This window comes from Choloepus didactylus, chromosome 21 (genome assembly GCF_015220235.1).
Source record: "Choloepus didactylus isolate mChoDid1 chromosome 21, mChoDid1.pri, whole genome shotgun sequence".
Taxonomy (NCBI): domain Eukaryota; kingdom Metazoa; phylum Chordata; class Mammalia; order Pilosa; family Megalonychidae; genus Choloepus; species Choloepus didactylus.
The window spans coordinates 30590380-30611338 of record NC_051327.1 but is presented as its reverse complement, the minus strand read 5'-3'; the positions used below and the strand labels follow the sequence as shown (position 1 = coordinate 30611338).

At 50.6% G+C, this 20959-nt stretch overlaps 1 protein-coding gene across 1 annotated transcript in view; it reads left to right on the top strand.

Moving 5' to 3' along the window:
- The window catches only part of ADCY9 (adenylate cyclase 9), a 133235-nt gene extending 112640 nt beyond the window's left edge, over positions 1 to 20595 (top strand). Inside the window, exons 8-13 of the mRNA XM_037813799.1 lie at positions 1070 to 1172; positions 3224 to 3432; positions 6284 to 6443; positions 8021 to 8169; positions 11019 to 11060; positions 16040 to 20595. Coding sequence (XP_037669727.1) covers positions 1070 to 1172; positions 3224 to 3432; positions 6284 to 6443; positions 8021 to 8169; positions 11019 to 11060; positions 16040 to 17225 — 1849 coding nt within the window. The 3' untranslated portion in view covers positions 17226 to 20595. The remainder of the gene's footprint in view (positions 1 to 1069; positions 1173 to 3223; positions 3433 to 6283; positions 6444 to 8020; positions 8170 to 11018; positions 11061 to 16039) is intronic.
- Positions 20596 to 20959: the final 364 nt, after the last annotated feature.

Below are 20959 nucleotides of genomic sequence, written 5' to 3'. Positions count from 1 at the left end.
CCAGAGTTTATTGCCTGGGAGAGCTCCTCTGCCATCCCCCCACCTTCCCAGATGTAGAACATCCTCATAGGAATGTCAGAGGAGCAGCTCCACGTAGACAGTGTCGATTCTGCCACGGAACAGCTCCAGGTGGCCACTGAGCATCCTTACGGCCACTCTTCTGTTTTTCCCTGTCTGTACTTCCTGGGTGGAAAGGAGGATAGAGGGCCAACCTTCAGGGACACCACATTCTCTCCTTCCTCTGCGTCTGAGAGTAGCGAGTCCTGTGCAGCCAGCAGGAGGGCGTCCCACCTAGCAGGCCCTGGGGTGACAGGCATGTGCCAGAGGCTTTGCACGTTTTATGATTTAGTTCTCGTGGTGACTGTGAGCAGGGAGAATGCACCCTGGTGCCGTTCCCTTGAATTCACAGTAACTTACTGCAGTATGAAAAGAATATCACTATTTGCTAGCAGTTCGTAAAAGAATGAGAGTCACTGAAGGCAGGTTTGATTGCTCTGACATCATTCAGCCTTATCCTTTTGCAGACTGCACATGCAATCTGCACAGCAACAATAGCACCAGAATTACACTGGTAACTCACTGTAAATGCAATTTTGTGATAACAACCTTTTAGCTTTTACGGTGATAATTACTGTCGATGTTCTGAATGGCAGGACAGCCACTTCCGAATTATTTTTTCCTTTAGAGCCTCCAGATGAATATAAGTTCTCTCAGTGCGGGAATCTGCTGTTTCTTCTAAAAGGATCATTTCATAGAACCAAAAGGCTGCCTTCATCTTCTCCTCCTGCATATTAGGAACATATTTTTAAGAGCAGGGTCCTAATGATGTGTCTTAGAATTATGATGAGTGGTCATCCTTTAGTAGAGGTGAAACCTAAAATTTGATCAAGTTGAGCAACACAAAGGACTTCCCAGGGATGCATTTTAAAAGGGGGAAGATTGAGGAATAGCTATTATACAGTGACTTAGAACAGCTTTTGCGATATGCTTAATGAAATGGTGTTTGGTAGCTGATTGTGATCTTCTGATCAGCCGAATGTTGATCAATTGCATTTCTTCTCTCTTCCAGCCTGATGAAAGATTATTTTTTTAAACCACCCATTAACCAGTTCAGCTTGAACTTCTTGGATCAGGAGCTGGAACGAACCTACAGAACCAGCTACCAAGAGGAGGTGCATTTTTCCTTATCATTTTATTAAAGAAATGTGTCATTTCCACTGGGTAGTTTATTAATAATAATTCTAGGCTTAGAGGCCTTTTTTTTTTTCCTGAATAGCAGGAAAATGAAGGCTGATACTGTTTCCCATGGTCTTGTAAGCCTTACGTTGCATCTTACATGAATTTATCTTTGCTTGGGAGAAAAACACCCTAAACCTTTGTGCAGTCCTTTGTCCCACAGCCCGTCCTCATCCCTGCCGGCCTCTGTCCTCTGCACCCGGTCCGCTCCCGGGGCGCTCATCCATGCTCCGGCCCCCCAGCCAGCACAGCCGGGAGTGCTCCAGCCACAGGCCTCCTCGTCCTTAAGCGAGTCTGCTTGCCACGGCCTCTCGGCCTGCTTTCCCCTCTGCTGAGACGGGACAGGCTGCTCAGGAGGCCCCTCGCCTCCTCCGTGAAACTCCAGCCTCAGGGCTGAAACGACCCACCTCCGCCCCTCCCTGACTCAGCCCCTGCTGCCCCTTAGCTCTCAGCTCAAATGTCCCCTGACCCCCAGGCCGGATCGTGTTTCCCCTCTGTACGTTTCCTTCTGGGCACAGACCCCACTTCATACCCTTTACTTGTGTGATTGTTGACCCATCAACAGTGTTGAATAGCTCCCCAAACCTAAGCTCCCTGTGGATGGCCTTGGCTCTCATCCCCACCACGGCCCAGGACCACCGCACGGCACTCACACCCACACCCACACCCACAGGCGTTTGTGGGAGCAGTGAGCAAACGCGGGAGCCCAGAGCCTGCCTGAGTTCTCAGCAGCCGGCCCTCTCGTCCTTTCCTCGGGCTCAAGCCTGACCTCTCGAGTGTCCCAGCTCAACTCTAGAACCAAACGGATTCTTCACCCAACTTCCATCCACTCATTCCACAGGCTTTTAGCAGATGTCCACTGGGCCCGACTCTGTCCCGGGCTCTGGAGATAGAACGGTGAGCTGGGAGGACCCAGTCCATGCCCTTATGTCGACCTCCAAGGACAACGAATAGCGACTGACATCCCCAGCAGGGTTCACGCTGGACCTGAGGGTCGATTTGTGAGACAAAAACGTGACCTCCTTTATCCTCACAACAACCCTTAAGGAAGCACATCCCTGTTCCTATCGTACTGCTAAGAAAACCCAAGTACCTGGCCCAAGACCCCAGAGTGGGGCTCTGACCTCAGGGCCAGGGGCTCTGTGCCTGTTTGGATGTACTGTGTCCCCCCAAAAAGCCATGTTCTTTGATGCCGTCTTGTGGGGGCAGAAGTATTAGTGTTGATTAGATTGGAATCCTTTGACTGAGTGTTTCCATGGAGATGTGACTCAATCAACTGTGGGCGAGAACTTTGATAGGATAATTTCCACGGAGGTGTTACCCCACCCATTCAGAGTGGGTGTTAATTGGATCACTGGAGTCCTATAAAGGAGTTCACAGACAGAAGGACCAGAGAGCAACTGAGAGTGACATTTTGAAGAGCAGCTGCAGTTAATTGACTGATGATTTAATATACCAGCCTTCTGGTTTATTAACCAGCCACAAATGTCCTTGCAGTAATGGTTAGGCCAGTGCTTGCTTGACCAGACACCTGGACACCATCACCTGGCTGTGTTGACACATGAACCCAACCATCACAGGCTCCTAACCCCTCCCTCAGCCAATCACTGCGGCTTAAACATCCGCCTGTTATTTCTGCCTCGAATCCAGCGTTTACACCCCCACAACCCAGAAGTCTCCTGCGTGGACCGTCTTTACGGACGTGGTCATTAGCTTTGCCAGCTCGTTTTTCACCTCTCAGGTTAAACACACGATGTGCCCGTGAGAACCTACTGGTCTGCATCGGTTGCTGTGTGACCTTAGGCTAGTTTCCAAACCTCTCTGTGTCTTGGTTCCCTCCCTGATGAGAGGGTAATAGTAGGGAGATGAGCCCCTCGGGCATTTCTCACCCTGCACGTGGCCCCAGGATGGCGAGTGCTCCCCGAGTTTGCTAAACGATCACTCCAGCCGTGCGTGGCGGCCTCTCTTCATGCCTGTCTGCCCACAGGTCATCCGGAACTCCCCCGTGAAGACTTTCGCCAGCGCCACCTTCAGCTCCCTGCTGGACGTGCTGCTGTCGGCCACGGTGTTCCTCACCCTCTCCGCCGCCTGCTTCCTCAAGTACGGGGCAGCCGCCACCTCCCCGCCGCCCGCCGCCCTGGCCGTCTTCGGCGCGGCCCTGCTGCTGGAGGTGCTGTCCCTCGTGGTCTCCGTCAGGTAAGCGTCCGAGCGCGGGGCCGGCTTCTGGCTCGGCACGTTATGGCCCTTCGGTCAGACTGCGGGGCACCTGCCCCAGGGTCCCGGGTTCGGGCGACAGCCCCCACCGCACCCTCCCACACAGACGCCGCCCTCCGCACACGGGACCCTCGTATCGGAGGCCGGGGCTCACCGTCCTGACTGCCACCAGCGAGTCCCCGAATAGCCTAAGCCAGAGTCTCAGAGAGAGAACGTGGGAAGGAGGAAAGGCGAGAGGGAGACGATTGGGAGCAGCGGCGTGTGGGCTGGAAACGACAGGGGGTGCCAGCGGGGCCTCCTAAATGCACACACCAAACTACCACACTCTCAGAGGAGAACAGGAGTAAATCTTCTTCGTGACCCTGGGTTGGGCAGTGGTTTCTTACAGATGACACCAAGAGCACAAGCAACAAAAAGAAGAATGTAAGTTGGCCTTTATCAAAATTTCAAACTGTTGTAACACTAAGGACACCATCAAGAAAGTGAAGACAGCTCACAGAATGGGGGAAATGTGCAGATCACAGATTTGATAAGGGACTTACTCTTACAATTCAATAATCAAAAGACAACTAATTCCATTTGAAGAGGGACACAGGGTCTGCACAGGTGCTGAGTGCCCCTCGGCGAGGTCAGAGCACTGCGCAGAGTCTCCCACACGCCCCCTTGCACCTGCCGCCTCGCCCATCCCTGCCGCTCTCCCCGTCCCTCGTGGAGATAACTCTGAAGTGTCTTCTCCACGGTCTCCCGCGCTCCGGGTAGTAGCAGCCTTCTCCAGAGCACACCCCTCACTGGCGCTCTCTCCCACCCAGCCCCTCCGTGCCTCCGGGGGTCCCTCGCAGACTCCCCTCCACCCAAGCCTTCCCCAGGGTCTGCTTCTGGGGACCCACACTCGGACATCCTTAGCCCCCTGGGGTTTAAACAGCTTTGTCGTGGTGTAATTCACATGCCATAAAATTCACTCATTTAAGCGTACAACTCAGTGATTTTTAGTAACTTCTCGGAGTCAGACAACCATTGCCACAATCTAATTTCAGAATGTTTCCATCATCCCCGAAAGAAACCGCTTTCCCGTTTGCAGGCCCCCTCGCCCACCGCCTGCCCCTTGTGGGGGTTTGTGTTAACACGCGGGCCTGCAGCTAGGGGCGTCCCGACCATCTCCCAGGTCCTGTCCTTCTTTAACCCTTGACGTAGCTGTTCTCTGTTCCTTTCGGGTTCGGCTCTGAAGACCGAGGAGGCCCCGCTTTAGGGGACCCAGGGCCGAGGCTGAGAGGGGAGGCAGCTCCCGACGGGGCGCTGGGCGGGGGTCCCTTCCCGTCACGGGGAGGGTCGGGGCCTTGGGGTGTTGTCCTCACCTCGGAGGCTCCGTGGGCGTCCCCGACGGCCGAGACTGTGCCCTGCACGATACTTAGGAGCCGAGGAAAGCGCGTCCTGCAGCCTTCTCCGGTGACCAGCCCGTGCTGGCCTCCGCTCCAGCCTTCTCCCCGTCCCGAGCCCCTCATTCCCCAGTGCCCGCAGTGCCCACGGCGCCCGGGACAAGTGTGAGGACAGCGGGGCGTCTGTCCAAGCCCCGCCCGGCTCCCCGATCTCCCCGCAGAGCCTCCTGCCCTCAAGCATGTTTCTGGTTATTTTCTGAAATACCCCGAGGCTTCCGTTACGTTCAGGAGGACAGAACCGTCCGGTCCTGGGGGAATGGCCGGAGCACCGGTGCTTCCTCGTGGCAGCGTGGCCCAGGCCCTCGCCACGGCTGGTGCTCAGGACGGAGGGCTCGGCAGCCCGGGCGCGGCCAGGGGCCCCGGGAGGGCTCTCGGGCCGTGGGATCGCTGCTCTGGGACCCACCCTCCCTGGGGGCTGGCCTGAGAGACAGGGGCTGTGGAGCACGGGGGTCTCTCACCGGACAGAGCCCGGCCCGGCCCTCCGCCTCCCCTGCCAGGGCCTGAGCACAGGCGTCTCCCCAGCCCGGGGCTCCCTGGTTCACCAAGACCCGTCGTTCCTCAGACCGTGGTTCTCAGCCCCCACCCAGCTCCTGTGCTTTCACGTCAGCATTCCTCTCCTGAATTAGAGCCTCCCTGCGCCCGCGGTTTCAAAAATCCAAGTGCAGTGCCTCTGATAGGAGACAGAACCAGTTAGAAGGTCGTTTAGAATAGAGCAGGTAGGCGTTGAGCTTGGGTCTGCCTGCCCTGCTCCCCGGGGCCCACCAGGGTTGCCAGCGGCAGCCACACACGTGCCCTCCCCGCGACTCAACAGCCACCCTCACCTGCTGTCCCAGGCGAGCAGCATCACGGCACAAACTGCAACGTGGTTTGCTGAAATGCCGAACAACTCTTGGTGACGTCCAAGCAGAACGAGCTCATCTGCTTGGTCGGCACCGGACTTGCATTCCTGGGAAATTCCGCGTATGGTAACACCAACCAAAAAGCCCTCTCCGTTCGCACATGGAACAGAGTTCGGTTCTGCGGGGGGCTCACAGTCGGCAGGCTCTCACCACGTGGGGCCCAGGGCAGGCGGCGTGTGTGACGCCCCCCATGTTGCGGGATGGCAGGTGCCCCAAGCTCGAGTTCACTGGATGCCCCAGTCCCCAGCGCCTCAGCTGTTGCGGCCGCAAAGAGACCCCAGAGGGATCCAAAACGTACGCCCAGGAGAGACCCTGCATCCGAAAGGGAGGGCCCGGCCGGACGTGCTGGACGCAGACATGCCGAGGCAGAGGCTCTGGTTTTTAACACGCACTGACCAGAGGGCAGAGAGTCCACAAGTGGGCGGGTGCAGCCGATGGGGGGGACGCCCAATGCCCTGTGGCCCCCCCGCGGCTGCCGGTGACCATCCCCTCATTTTGCAGAATGGTGTTTTTCCTGGAGGATGTCATGGCTTGCACGAAGCGCCTGCTGGAGTGGATCGCCGGCTGGCTCCCGCGCCACCTCGTCGGAGCCGTCCTGGTGTCGCTGCCCGCCCTCGCCGTCTACTCCCACACCACCCCCGAGCTGCAGACGGACGTGCAGGTGAGTCGAGGGCCCCTCGGCCATTTAAAAGATGGTCATAAATAAGCCTGACGGCCTGGGGCAGCAGGTACACAGAGCCTTGAAAGGGCACAAACTCTTGGTAAAAACAATGAGCTTGTCCTTTTTTAAATCTCATTATGTAACACATCTAGTCGAAACATAAAAACTGCCGTTTTAGCCATTTTTAAGTGTGCATTTCAGTAGTATCGACTACATTCTCAATGTTGTGCTGCAATCGCTACTGTCCGTTGCCAAAACTTTTCCAACACCCCGAATGGAAACCACACACACCAAACAGTAGCATCCCCTTCCACACCTCTGGTAACCTCTAATCTACTCGCTGTCTCTACGATTTGGTTCTTGATGTTTCATAAGTGGAGTCGCACACTCTCTGCCCCTTGCGTCCGGCTCATTTCTCTTAGCGTAAAGCTTTCCGGGTTCATCCACGTGGTAGTGTGGGTTGGGGCTTCCTTCCTTCTTACGGCCAAGTAACGTTCCACGTGTGGAGGGATTTTACGCTTATCCACCGTCTGTGGATGGCCCTGGGGTGGCTTCCACCTTTAGGCCCTCGTGAATAAAGCTGCGATGAGCACCGGCATACAAGTCACTGTTTGCGTCCCTGTTTTTAATTCTTTGGGGCATACGCCTCAGCGTGGAGTGGCCAGGTCATACGCCAATCCTATGTTTAGCTTTTTGAATAACGGTCGAACTGTTTCCCGCAGCTGTTGAGCCCTTTCTCGTTCCCACCACCAGTTTCTCCACATTGCCTGTGTCATGTTTACAGAAGACCTGAGTCAAGTGGAGAAGCAGCCTGGGGGGCTCAGTGGCTCCTGTCTGGATGCTCAGCCTCTGCCGCTGGCCACACTCAGATGCCCCTCCAGCCCCCCAGCTCGTGCCCTCTCCAACTTTACTCCATCTTCACTTGTTTCAATTCCATTATTTTCTTACATTTTGCAAAGAAGCACCTGTCTTGTGTTTCCAAACAATGCAAGAAAACATGCTCGTTTCTAGAATTGGCACAAATAATGGGGTTGCACCTGGATCAGCTGTTGCTGATGAGAGAGGAAGCTTCTGAGTTAAATTCCATAAAGCGTGAGCTAATGCTATTGCGAAAGGTTACATTTTTGGTGCAGGTAAGTGTGAGATGAACTACTTGGGCGGGCTGGTTGGATTTGGTACTTGGACCCAAGTTACACAGCGGCCATGCACAGCTGGGCATGTGACAGTCACTGATGACAGAGGGCACATCCCTGGGGGGCAGCCTACCTTTCCTTCCCTCCAAAATAGCTCGTGCAGTTTCCAAACGTCTGGAGAAGAATTTCAGTACCAGCGTGAGCTCGTAACTTACGGCTCCAGGTGATTAACCTCACGATTTATGACCTGCCCTTGAAACAGCACGGCCAACCAAAAGTAAGAATGGATGCAGATAGATATGAGCTTCTGTGCTATCAGCAGTATGTGCCCATTAAGCAGAAGTCGAGGTCTGTGAGCGAATCATCTGACCTCAAGCAGCTCTGAGCCGCCAGCTGGGGAAGGGGTGGCCTGGGAGGCCCCTCACCATCTCTCCTCCTCTGCAGTTCGCCTCGTTCCTGTGCTCGGCCAGCCTCGTGGCCGTCGTGCAGTACTGCAACTTCTGCCAGCTCAGCTCCTGGATGAGGTCCTCACTGGCCACCGTGGTCGGGGCCAGCACCCTGCTGCTGCTCTACGTCACCCTGTGTCCCGACAGGTAAGCGGCCGGCACCCCCAGAACACAGCCCCTTCCCGTCATCTCTGACACCCCAGAGCTGACGCTCTTCTAGAATAGAGGTTTCCCGTCCCGTCGGGAGACATGTAGGTCACATAGTTTCCAACACACGTAATGTGGAAAAATGAATAAAATGCCCGAAGAGTAATATGCAAAAGAAAAATAATTTAGAATAAATTAATATTTATTTCAGTAGAAACCTCTTTGTGCGGCTGCACTCAAAGGCCTCACACAGTCGTCACCTGCTGGAACTTACTTATAATGAGTAAGTTTGAATTTCAGAAAGTTCGATCAGAAGCCGTTTGGTACAAGATGAACCAGAAAATGAAAGTGTGGAGGAGTAGGTAGACACAAAAATTAAGAGGAGAAAGCAGGTTGTAACCGTCCCTGAAGCAGGTGGGTGTACGAGGCAAATCATGGACTATTCAAGCAGAGGGGATGGAGCCGTGTGAGGGTTTTGCAGACGCTGGGCCTTACTCCTAAGTGTGTGTCACACTCATTCCCCGTGTCGTGGCGTGGAAGGTGGGGTGACAACAGATCACCAGGAGCCTTCTTCCAGCGTGAAGCCCGTCCGTGCCCTGAGGGACTCTCCCCTTCTCGGGCGTCAGCGTGGCGTTCAAAACCGTGTCAGCAGCAGGTGTGGGAACAGAGCATGGTGTGGAAAAGAAACGGACACTGGGGGACCTCCGGGGACAGGATCAGCTCCTCCCCTTTGCTACAAAAACCATAAAAATATGTGTTTCAGACACGCTGTATTAATGAACTCCAGTGACATCCCCGCCCCTCATGTGTTCTACTAATTTAATACAGTTTGGTTCCAAGTCTGTTTAAAAGTTGTCTCAAATTGCCTCTTGCACAATTGCAACTGGGTTTGTGGCTTTTCACCATTTTCAACCAACCATTTAGTCGGAAATTCAGTAATGCCTTGGCTACCAGGATGTGCCAGTGAGAAATTTATTCAATAATTTCACGATAATGTCTTTAACCCATTAAGCTTCCTTATTTACAAGGAACTGTTAAAGATGGGGCTTTTGGTGTAACGGCCTATAAAAAACACTTCACTGCTTCCACATATTAAAAACCACCTACTTATGGTTAAAACGGGCCTAGGCTAGCAGGACATTTCAGGCTTATGTGACGCACTTTCATTTTGCTTTGGGGGACACCTGCCATTGTTGTAACAAACGGGGGACCCCAGCACACCCAGTGTGCCCCCAGGGGCAGTCTTGTTGAGATCCCCGGCTTTTGTAACCTCAAAAGTAGAAAACGATCCACCTTGTAGTGATAGAAACAAAAGCAAATGTAATCGCCACAGTGTCTCTGGGCAGTAACAAAGCAGCGCTCACAGCGGACAGAGTAAGTTCCTTCCTCGCTTCCATGACAAAATAATAACGGGAAGAAAGATATTCTCTGCAAATTAAGATCAAAACAGGAATTCCAAGTAGCACCCTCCTTCAGTATTTGAAAAGAAACGTTAGATGACAGTTTACTTCCTTAAGCAAACCAAAGTATGCTTTCCCCTTTCCGAACGTGCGCTGTCTGCAATCACGGTCCCTTTCCGAGAGCGGAGAATTCAGCAGCGCGCCCTTTAACCTTTCTGCTCCGTCGCAAATCCCTCCCCGACTGCTCAGCGTCCCTGGGGCACCCCGTGGGGCTCCTCCACCTGTGACACCTCAGAGCGAGGCTGTCCTGTAGGACCCCATGCAGCTGGCCCAGAATTCAAATAGCAGATCTTGGGGTCGGGCGGTGGGCGCACCCCCATCTCCGCACACAAGATCCTCTGGGCCCGTCCACCCCATGGGCTTTATGAAACTGAACCAGGGTTGGGACTAGGCAGGGTGGTAAACAAAAAACTGAACCCAGCTCTATGTAAGGGGAGGGGACTCTCCAAGAACTGCAGCCAGCATGGGGGACGGGAGATGTCGGTGTGCAAGAGGAGGGTGTGTGGGGTTCCACCGTGTCACGGTCGTGTCCGCCAGGACAAGAAGAGGACCTCGAGGCTGGCATGCATGGAGGCGTGCTCTTGTGGCAGAGCTCTTGCTTCCTCTCTAAAGCCCTGCAGCACCTCGGGAAATTTTAAAGCCCCTCCGAGCCTTCCCCTGGCCTTTGCTGTCGGGGTCCCTGCTGCCTGTCCCCCACCCCCTAGCATGATCCTCTCCATGCACACAGGTGCTTCCTTAGCACCCCCTGTTTTGAGGAGCAAGGCTCAGGGATTGCAGGGACGAGCTGCACCTCGGTGGGAAGGCACAGTGGATCTGCAGGCTGCTAGGCCTCCCCTCGCCGCGGGGAAGATGCTCACATCGAGGTTTCATTCCTCTCCTAAAATAGTTCTCCCCTTGGGTAACCATATGCGGCTGGCTCGGTTCCGATACTCTGAGAGTGGGGTTGGTTGCTTTGGGCACGTCTTCCCCAGCTAACAGCATCGGGCTTCTGAGGCAGCTGTAACTGCCCTGGCCGTCAGTGGTCCTTTCCGGAACCAGGCCTTGTTCTCAGGGAGCCGTGGCACCAGGACCCGGGTTCCTGGCCCACAGGACGCCACGGGTCAGCACCGACGTGCAGCGGACACTTCAGATGCTCTTGCTTGTGCTTGGCTGCAGTGAGTGCTGACTTTCCGTGGCTACAATTTGTCAAAGACATGCAGTGTCACGTGATCATAAACACGTTTGTCCCTGTCTAATTGATCTCACCTTCAAAAAAAAAAGAGTAACTTGTTTCAGTTCTTCTCATGTTGTTTTATATATTGTCTTTTTGCTTTTTATAATCATATTTTTCTGCTTTATATATTGTCTTTTTGCTTTTTATAATCATATTTTTCTGCATTTTCATTTCAGTTCTATAATAATTTCACACCTCGATGAAGTAAAGAATTTCAGGTAAGCTTTTAATATTGTACCAATATTTGACTTAATGAGAGTAACAATATTATTACTGTGTATTTCTAAGCTTCCATAAAACCATTTTGTCTTGAATAAAATGCACAATGTAGGAATAAGTAAAAGGGGAAGTGGAAAATACCTGCTTATTACAATACCAGGTCATAGTTAGATCTTATTAGGAAAATAAAATGATCTTTAAGACTTATGTTACAGTTGGTTTCATCTCATGTAAGACTTTTACAAAGGAAAACTTACAAATCAAAGGAAAGTGGTATATTGTTCTCTAAAATAGTTTGAAATAGCTGACTAGAAATTTGAAAGAATAGATGTTACTATATACTTGCTTTATTATAAACATCACGATGAATTCTAAATAGAGTAAAAAATAGAAATTTATATAAAATCTAGAAAAAATAAAATTAAATAGTTTTCAAGCTCTAACTTTCCAATCTTAGAAACAGTAAATCAAACCATAAAAGAAGAGACTGACTGACAATCAGAGAAAAAGAAACTCAAAGCACACTGGGAAAAATATTTGTGAGGTGGATACATAAAGAGCTCATTAAACTCTGCATAGAGAAAGGACAAAAAAAATTCACAAAAGAGAAAATGCGCATAGAAGGTAAATATGGACGTATAGTCAATGTCCTTAATGATGAAGTCTTTGCACATTTAAATAACCATAAAACTCCTCTTGATCTTTTAAATTAGACCTTTGAAAAGTTACAGTACTAATGCCCAGTGTGGGCAAGGGTGTGGAACATTCCTAAATTGCTGGTGTGGGATAATTTTCTAGCACCCAGACACTTAAAGTATGTTTATTTAATCCTCACAACAACCTGACGTGCGAGGTGATTTTGTCCCCGTTTTTCAGACGAGGACGCTGAAGTTGGGAGCAGTTGAGGGCCCTCCCATGGTCACCCAGCGGGCCCCTGTGGGAGAAGCAACCCCTCCAGCTCCCAGGCCTCGCTCTCGCTGCCTCTTTCCTTCTCAGAGCGACACAGTCGTTTTGGAAAGTAAATTGACAACTTATAAAAAGTCATAAAATTTGTCATAGCCTTTACCTTAATTCCACCTTTGGTAATCTCCCGAGGAAATAACTGAGCACGTGGAAAAGGCTGCCTGCCCCAAACTACGCAAAGTGTGGTTGGTGATACTGAAAATTCATCAGGAATTTCAGTGGTTGGTAATAAAGGAATTAAATAAATTGTGATACCCATCCTTAAGTACTGAAACTGTTAAAATTATGCAACAATCTGGAAAATGTGTATGGTTTTCTTTTTTCATTTATTCTGTGCTGTACTGTAGCTATAGATTTTTTTATGATATATGAAAAAAATTGAAAGAAATTACTGCAAAATGATAATATATTTAAGATATATCATGAGTTTATGAGTAACAATTTTTTTCCTGTTTTTACAATTTGAAAAGTTCCATATCTGTGAATATTTAACTTTTTATTGATGTGTAACATATGCTCAGAAAAGTACCCGGCTCATAAGTAAACAGCTCGATGAATTTTCACAAGTGAACACACCCATGTAACCACCACCCAGGCCAAGAAAAGGAACATTGCCTGCACCCCAGAAGCCCTCCTTGCACCTCCTCTCTAGGCAGTTTTTAAAATTGCCATGAAATGCACCAAAATGGTAACAAGTGCCATGTTCAGCTGGTTAGGACTGTGTCTTTTACTCTAAATTCCATTAATGATTTAACATCCAACTATTAAATCATAAATTGACTCTTGCATTTAGTCACATAAAATTCCTCTTTTGAAAACAGACTTTTACTATGTGCACTTGGGCACAGAATCATCACTTTTGTTGCCTCTGTTATAGAATAAGAAACGTGGGTTGTAGTCTGGACGTGATTATCTTCGTACTTGTTACGGAGATCTTCTGTTTCAAGCCAGCCACCTTGGGTGCCAGATGTAAATCCCACGTATCATGACTTTTTTTTCTCTTAAGCAAAGATAAAAAGGAAAAACTGTGGTCCATTTTCCCGTTCCCTCTCACGCCAGCCCCCATTTCACTGTCCCTGTCCTCCGTCTGGAGAGGACAGTCCTGGGCTCGTCGCCAGAATTGGGCCACACTGGTGACCTCGACCAAAGCATCAAAAGCAACGGAGCGAGAGAGGAAGCCCAGATACGGCCACCCGGGTCCCCACGGGGATTTAAAGCACCTCCTTGTACCGTTACAGTGATTTTAAACCTTGGAAAAGTTTACTCGGAAAGGGGTCCGTTTCTTGTTTCTTGGTGTCATCTCTTTGCATAAACCAGTAAACCGTAAGGAAGGTTAGCTCCCGGCCCCACTAGACGGGCTCACAACCCAGAAGAGACTCACTTTCTACCGTGCTAGATTCTCTTTGCACCACATTTAAAAGCCAACCACAGAGGTTAAGGAGCACGATGTAAATGTGTTTTAGACATCTAAAATAAATGATTGTTTTGTTTAGTACTTGAGATTCATGGCATATATTGTCTTTGTTTAAATGACAGATGTTAGCAAAATAAATAAGTGAGCTTAGGGTGTCTTACCATGAGGACTTTTTTGGTTCCTAGTTCACTGACATTGACCTGTAGAACCCGTTTCGGGAGTCCCCAAGACCACCCCTAGGGTTGATGCATTATCCAGAGAACGCACAGGACTCAGAGTACAGCCAAACTCCTGGCTAAGACATTACACCCAAAGGATACGGAGCAAAATCGGCTGAGGACAGAGGCGCAGGGGATGAAGTCCAGGGGAAGTCAGGCGTGGCTTCCAGGAGCCCACCCCAGTGGAGACACGCAGGACGTGCTCGGTTGCCCAGCAGTGAGATGTGACATGTGCCAAATGTCTCCACCAGGGCAGCTCATTGGAGACGAGTGCCCTCAGGGGTTTTACTGGGGCCTGGTCACACAGGCACCCTCTGCCAGGCATGTACCAAAATCCCAGGCTCCCAGAAGGAACACTGGTGTGCCGTGGTCTGGACACCCAGTTTAAGCACAGCGAGCCACTCTTATCGGAGAACAGTGGGGAGCTTCCCAAGCTCCAGTCTCCCTGATGCCCGCCAAGGGCCAGCTTTGTAAGTGGGTCTTCCCGAGGAGAGCAGATTCCAGCCTTGCTCGTGAGCTTCTCTGCATGAGCCTTAGGCCAGGAGGACTGTGTGATCCTCCAGCCACCTTCACAGTTAACACGTGCGGGTGGAAGTTGAGACTCTGAAAGAAGACCCTGGCCCAGGGTCTCCGAACTCTACAGGGCTCCAGCTGGAAAGCAGCCCCCAGTCCAGATGACGGCGCACCATGGAAGGCTGTATGGGTCAGTTCCATTATTGTTTAAGTTACAGGTAACAAAACTTACTAAACACTTTGGTTAAAGAGAAGAGCTTCTTTCTGGTCATGGAGCTATCCAATCAACAGATCCATCTGTGTACAGCATGACGTGGCCCATTGCTACAGAAAATCTAGTGGACCACTCTGTGCTCCTTAGAAATACATCAGGGTACAGATTTATATGAATGGAGCAATCATAATGTTGTAAAAATACATAGAGAGAAGAAAGACCAGAAGGGAATTTAACAAATATTAGTAATGAATTACCTCTGGATGGTGGGACAATGGGCGAATCTCTTTTTCTGTTTCTTTTTGTTCCTCAATTTTCTCTGATGAGGATGTAATGTTTTAAAATTGAAAAAAAAAAAATGAGAGTTTTAAAAATACACTTTTTTAAAGAGATCGTGCCGCTCTCCGCTGATCTTCAGTCCTGCGGCCACGGCAGTCACCTGCCAACACCATCAAGCCTGCAGTCAGCTCCACCCAAAGGGGGCTCAATTGTTGGAGAGATTAGAACTTGATCCAGCCTCTTAAAAGGGCAGTTTGGAAATTTCTAGCAAAATTCTATATGCACATTATTGAAAATGGCTCAGCATTTCCATATCTAGGAGTTTATCCTGCAGATAGACTCATTCACATGCATGAAGATAATCCAGGGCCTCCAGAATATTCACTGACGCATTGGTAGAAGTCGGGTTAAATTACAGTACACGTGGATATTAGGATACTGTGCAGTCACAGTAAAACCATAACACTGGTCACCTCCAAGGAAAGGCACTTGTTTCCCATTGTTTACACAGTTTGTGTTTCTTAGTGTGTACATTTATTACTCTTAAAAGCCTACATATTCTTCTAAGAAATGTTAAAGTTGTCTTAGATGTTTCTGACGAAACAGAATTAACCCTGAGGAAACTTGGTATATTGCCAAGCTTTTATTCAGGTAGAGAGCAGAAAATTTACAAAAATTCTTTGTAAAAAATACAATTATTTCAAAAATAAAGCTGGAGAGTAAATCTAAGAAGCACATGTATCAGAGGCTATTATGGCATTGGAGCTAATTTCTTGGATACGATAATGGTATTGTGGTTACGTAGGGAAATGTTCTATTCTTGGGAGATTTGTACTGAAGTATTTAGGGCCAAAGTGTCATGAAGCCTGTAAATTACTTTCAGAATATTCAGTAAAATAAGCGTGTGTGTTTGTGTGCACACACAGAGAAAGAAAGCAGTGTGGAAAAATGTTGAATTCTCGAATCTAGGTGAAGGGTGGTGTATGGGTATCTGTTTGACTTGCCTTCTAACTTTTCTGTAGGATTGAAGTTTTTCAAAATAGAAAGTGGGGAGAACAGCAAACGAAGATATTTTTTGAAAGAAGCTGCTGGCTGTTCTGAAAAACAAAATCAATTATAAAGCACTTATTGAAGGAATCAGTTTAAAAATCACCCTTTATCTCTGCATGTTGTTAGCTTAGCCAGATGGAAATGGATTGTTGCATGGCTCTGGGCTGTTGACGATTTGAACCTAAAAGGCAAATTTAACTTAACAGAACTTGGTGCAGGCAGTGGTTGGCTGGGCTGTTTCAAAACGTTGAAGCACTGCATCATAACTTTCCCCTTAAAAGATGCATTTTTAAAAGCCTGTCCTCTTCTCTTCCCTTCACCCTCCAGTTCCGAGGGGAGTCCGTGCAACAGCTCGTTGCTGGATGACCGCAGGAGGCCAGCCAGTCTGCTTGGCCAGGAGGTGGTCCTCGTCCTCGTCCTCCTGCTCTTGCTGGTCTGGTTCCTGAACCGGGAGTTCGAGGTCAGCTACCGCCTGCACTACCACGGGGACGTGGAAGCCGGCCTGCACCGCGCCAAGATCCAGAGCATGAGAGACCAGGCCGACTGGCTGCTGCGCAACATCATCCCCCACCATGTGGCCGAGCAGCTGAAGGTCTCCCAGACCTACTCCAAGAACCACGACAGCGGGGGCGTGATCTTTGCCAGCATCGTCAACTTCGGCGAGTTCTACGAGGAGAACTATGAGGGAGGCAAGGAGTGCTACCGGGTCCTCAACGAGCTCATCGGGGACTTCGACGAGCTCCTGAGCAAGCCGGGCTACAGCAGCGTCGAGAAGATCAAGACCATCGGGGCCACCTACATGGCCGCGTCGGGGCTGAACGCTGCCCAGCGCCAGGACGACGGCCACCCGCATGAGCACCTGCAGATCCTGTTCGAGTTTGCCAAGGAGATGATGCGCGTGGTGGATGACTTCAACAACAACATGCTGTGGTTCAACTTCAAGCTCCGGGTCGGCTTCAACCATGGGCCCCTCACGGCAGGGGTCATCGGCACCACCAAGCTGCTGTACGACATCTGGGGGGACACGGTCAACATCGCCAGCAGGATGGACACCACCGGCGTCGAGTGCCGGATCCAGGTGAGCGAAGAGAGCTACCGTGTCCTGAGCACGATGGGCTACGACTTCGACTACAGAGGGACGGTGAACGTCAAGGGGAAGGGGCAGATGAAGACCTACCTGTACCCTAAGTGCATGGACAATGGGGTCGTGCCACAGCACCAGCTGTCTATCTCCCCAGACATCCGGGTCCAGGTAGATGGCAGCATCGGCCGCTCGCCCACAGACGAGATCACCAACCTGGTGCCCTCCATGCAGAACCTGGATAAGACGTCACTAGGTTCCGACAGTAGCTCACAGGCCAAGGATTCACTCCCGTCTCCTAAGAGACTCTGGAAAGAGCCTTCCAGGGCAGAAGAGAGGTGTCCATTGAGCAAAGCCTCAGAGAAAAGTGACTGCGAGGAGACAGGGCTGGAGGAAGCCAGTGAGCTCACCGGAGTTTTCCAGAGCGTGTGACGCAGCATCCAAAGCTGCGTGAGGTGCTCCGCGTGTCGAGACACAATCATATTTGTATTTGGCCGCGGTGCTTTCGAGGTGTCATGGCCTCCGTCCCCAAAGTGGCAAGCTGTTGCACCAGCCCTGGCTTCTGTGTGGATCACACAGATTACTTGGGGTTCATCTCCATCTGTTTCTTTCCTTTTGCTCCCCACCTCGGTGTGACCCCTTGAGCAATGTGGAGGATAACAAGTGCCTTCAGGGTCTGGCCTTGGCCTCAGGCCTGGGGATGGAGGCCCCCTGGCCGAAATCATGCATTGGGCAACCTTCGGCTTTCAGAACAAACGCTGTGGTCGAGAGAGCATTTGTATTGCTTTTTCTCACAAGACACTTTTTTTTTTTTTTTTGCTAATACAGTGTTTTTTGAGGTTGATTTTTTTCTGTATACATAATAGTGTTTTACAGTTTCCTGACCTTTCCATGTAAACACACATGTACCACGCACACTAGCATTTAGGAAACTGATGGAGAGGGCCAGTCACTGAGAGGGGAGGTGAAGGGGCGTGGATGGAGAGAAGCAGTTTGCCAGGATGACCCGGCCCACAGCCGAAGCGCCCATGAGCACTGCCCTGCAGGCCCCCTGGGGTCTGGGGCAGGGACCCTTTCCTGGCGCATCGTGGTTTCCGGAGCCCATCCACTGTCACGCGTGAGATTTCAAAGGCGATCCAGCAGCCTGGTTTGTGAACCCAGGCCTCGGGTGTTGAAAAGCCATTTGCCATCCTGTTGGTTACAGCCGAGGAATCTTCTGGTTGGGAACAAAGGGGGTCATCTCCAAAGCTGACTCGCCTGAGAAACTTGGAGCAGATGTCTCGGGGGGGGAGCATCTATTTATTTATTTATTTATCAGGACACGCCCGTGTGTGTGTGTGTGTGCATGTGTGCGCGTGTGTGGCAGACAGGGCGTGGGGCGGCTGGTTTCCTTGAAGGGCTCAGGAAGGGCCTGGCAGAACCAGAAGCCAGTGGCCAAGAGCCACCCCAGGCCTCTGGCACCCAGCAGGATTTGTAGCCAAGCTGGGGTGGCTTCCCAGACATTCAGCGTACTTTGGGTCAGAAAAACTCAACCCCCCTTTCCCAACAGAATGGAACAGAATGTCGCCACCGCCCAGGGCCTGTGGAGCCAATGCTCCCCGCGCTCCTCCCAGGGAGCTGGGTTGTGGGGAGACCAGTGGGAAGTACCGGAATCAGGCATCAGACCAAAGCACAGGTGGGCAGGACCAGTGACCCCCTTTGCAGATATTCAAAACATCCCTCGTTTTTTCCTGGTTTCAGCCTGCAGAGGCCTATGGGTGGTGGGATGTGGCCTCATGAGCTCATCCCAGCCCTCTTCGGACATCCCTGCGCTGTATTTGGGGACAGTGATCTGTGTGCAGATGTGCTTTGGGAGGTCTGGAAAAGCACTTCTTGACTTCTACTCCCACTGGCGGTTCCATTCTGCCACAGCGAGCCTGGGGTCGATGTAGAAAGGAACCTAGACCCGGGTGGGCTGGCCACAGTCATTGTTAAGCCTCGCTAGGTGGAGACCCCACTCCTTACCCAATGAGGTCCTCCCCAGCCAGCTTTCACGTGTCTTCCTTCCACTGTCAGCCCTTCCTGTTGCTTTCCACGGTCCCCTGGCCTCTGCCCTCCCCAAGCGCCCACAGACTCTGCATGGTGGAACACCATTCCCGGCCAGCTGGCACCCCCAGGACTGCAGCCATGTCCCGAATCTCGGCTCGAGAGCAGCTCAGGAACCGTTTCAGATTCTCCTTGGCATCTCCTGCCTGTGGTCTTCCAGGACTGAAGAAAGGATGGTTGTGACAATACCTCTTGCTTCTCAAGAATGTATTCTTATAAAATATTGGAGAACTTTTACTTTTTTTCCCCAAGAAACACTACTTGATGCTCCCTTGCACGGAGGGGTTTCCTCCTGTCAGTATTAGGGGGTGGGGGTGCGTGCTGTCAGCTGCCTCGGCCCTCTGTCCTCAGGCTCTGTTGCTAGAGTGACGACAGAAGGGCCAGGCAACTGCCCACGTGTTGCTCCCCCAGCCCCATCCTTGCTCTTCCACCTGAGTGGGCTTTACGGAGGTTTACGCCCTTGCACGCTTCTTCCCCACTGAGCCCTTTTCCTTCCCTTACCACTAAGGTGTCTGTGACCCTGACCCTGGGGACCCGGGAGATGCAAACGTTAGGGAGAGAATCCTTCCCACCTGGCAGTCGAGTTGGCCTCAGAGGATGGGTGGTCCAGCCCACATTTCAAACTGTCTTTAACATCTGCCAGAGCCCCACTAAGCAGCCAGGACAGACGTTGCCCCTGGGCCACTCGGCCGCTCAGACCCTTCCCAGTTCCCTGCACTGAAGCATACCTCACCGCAGAACCACAGAATCTCTGCAACGGAAACATTGGTTGGCATTGACTGGATGGACGCTGAAGACAGACAAGACAGGTTTCTGAGCAGTGCCCAGGTGCTCTCGATGCGAGGGAGGCCATACCTCGTTCCAACTTAGGGCAGAAAGCAATACTTTGCAACTGAATGTGTGTAAATAGTTGTTTTGAGTTGCAATTGCTCTTTTCTTCTTGACCCCAGGTCAGATCAAAATTTATACATGTATATATATATATATATATATATATATATATATATATATATGATAAACAAGCACACACAGTTTCATCCAATACAAACAAATGTGGAGCAGCAGTTACAAAACGCTTAAAGAGCTCCAAGTTTCCCAGATTTTACACACCTGTGCATGACTTGTCGCACAGACTTCACACATGGCGATCACACCTGCACATGGCCCCTGACAAGGCGCCTGGGAAGGCAGCATGCTTCCCACCACACGGGCTGGGAATAATACATCATTTCCAAAGATCCATCTGTATTTGAATTGATCAGTTGCCAAGATAGGTGTTTCCGATGGGTTGTTTTGAAATAATCACATCATGCCTAGAAATCTGAGATTAAATTAGCCAGAACAAGCTGCACTTTCTATATTTCTTTTGCTTGGCTATTATAAAATTGTTAATTCTAATAATTTCAAAATGCATCCACTGAAGAAATGGACATTAAAATATTCTTGAATCTAAACGCTTGATGCCTGGTACTTCCTGCTTGAAAAGATAAGTGCTGCTCCAGAGGTCAGTCGTGGTTCCTCGTGCTCTCTGCCATCTGTGACTGAAACAGGAAGATTTGCTTTTCCTTCACGTCCTGACTTTGAAAACAGGGCAACTAGAGCTACCCTGTCTGTGTATGTGTTTTTTTAACAGACGTACCTGACAAAGTTAACTTTGGTGACAAGTATTTCTTTTTACATGGAATTTTTAAAAATAAAAACTCAGGTTGCAGGACAAGTTTTACTTGTGACAGTTGCCCCATTCTTATCGGGCCTTCCAAGTAGCGCTCCCCATCACGGCATCTTGAGCAGAGTCAACCAAGCAAACGCAGTAGGTTTTCTAGAAAGATGGTCCTGAGTAGTCTCTCCCATGCCGAGTTACCAGGGAGACCCATTTCACGGCAGCTTCTGATGTTTTGGGAAAGTCATGTCAGAATCTGTTGGAAGTCATGGATCCTCTTAGAAAAAAACGCACATACCATTTTGTACACATTTTAGGGGGTTCTCAGCATCTCCAAATCTGAAGCCAAACGATGGCTCATCTGGGTTTTTTTGGGCCTCGGGTGGAGACTGTTCTCCAGGCTTTTTCCTGGGTAGTCGAG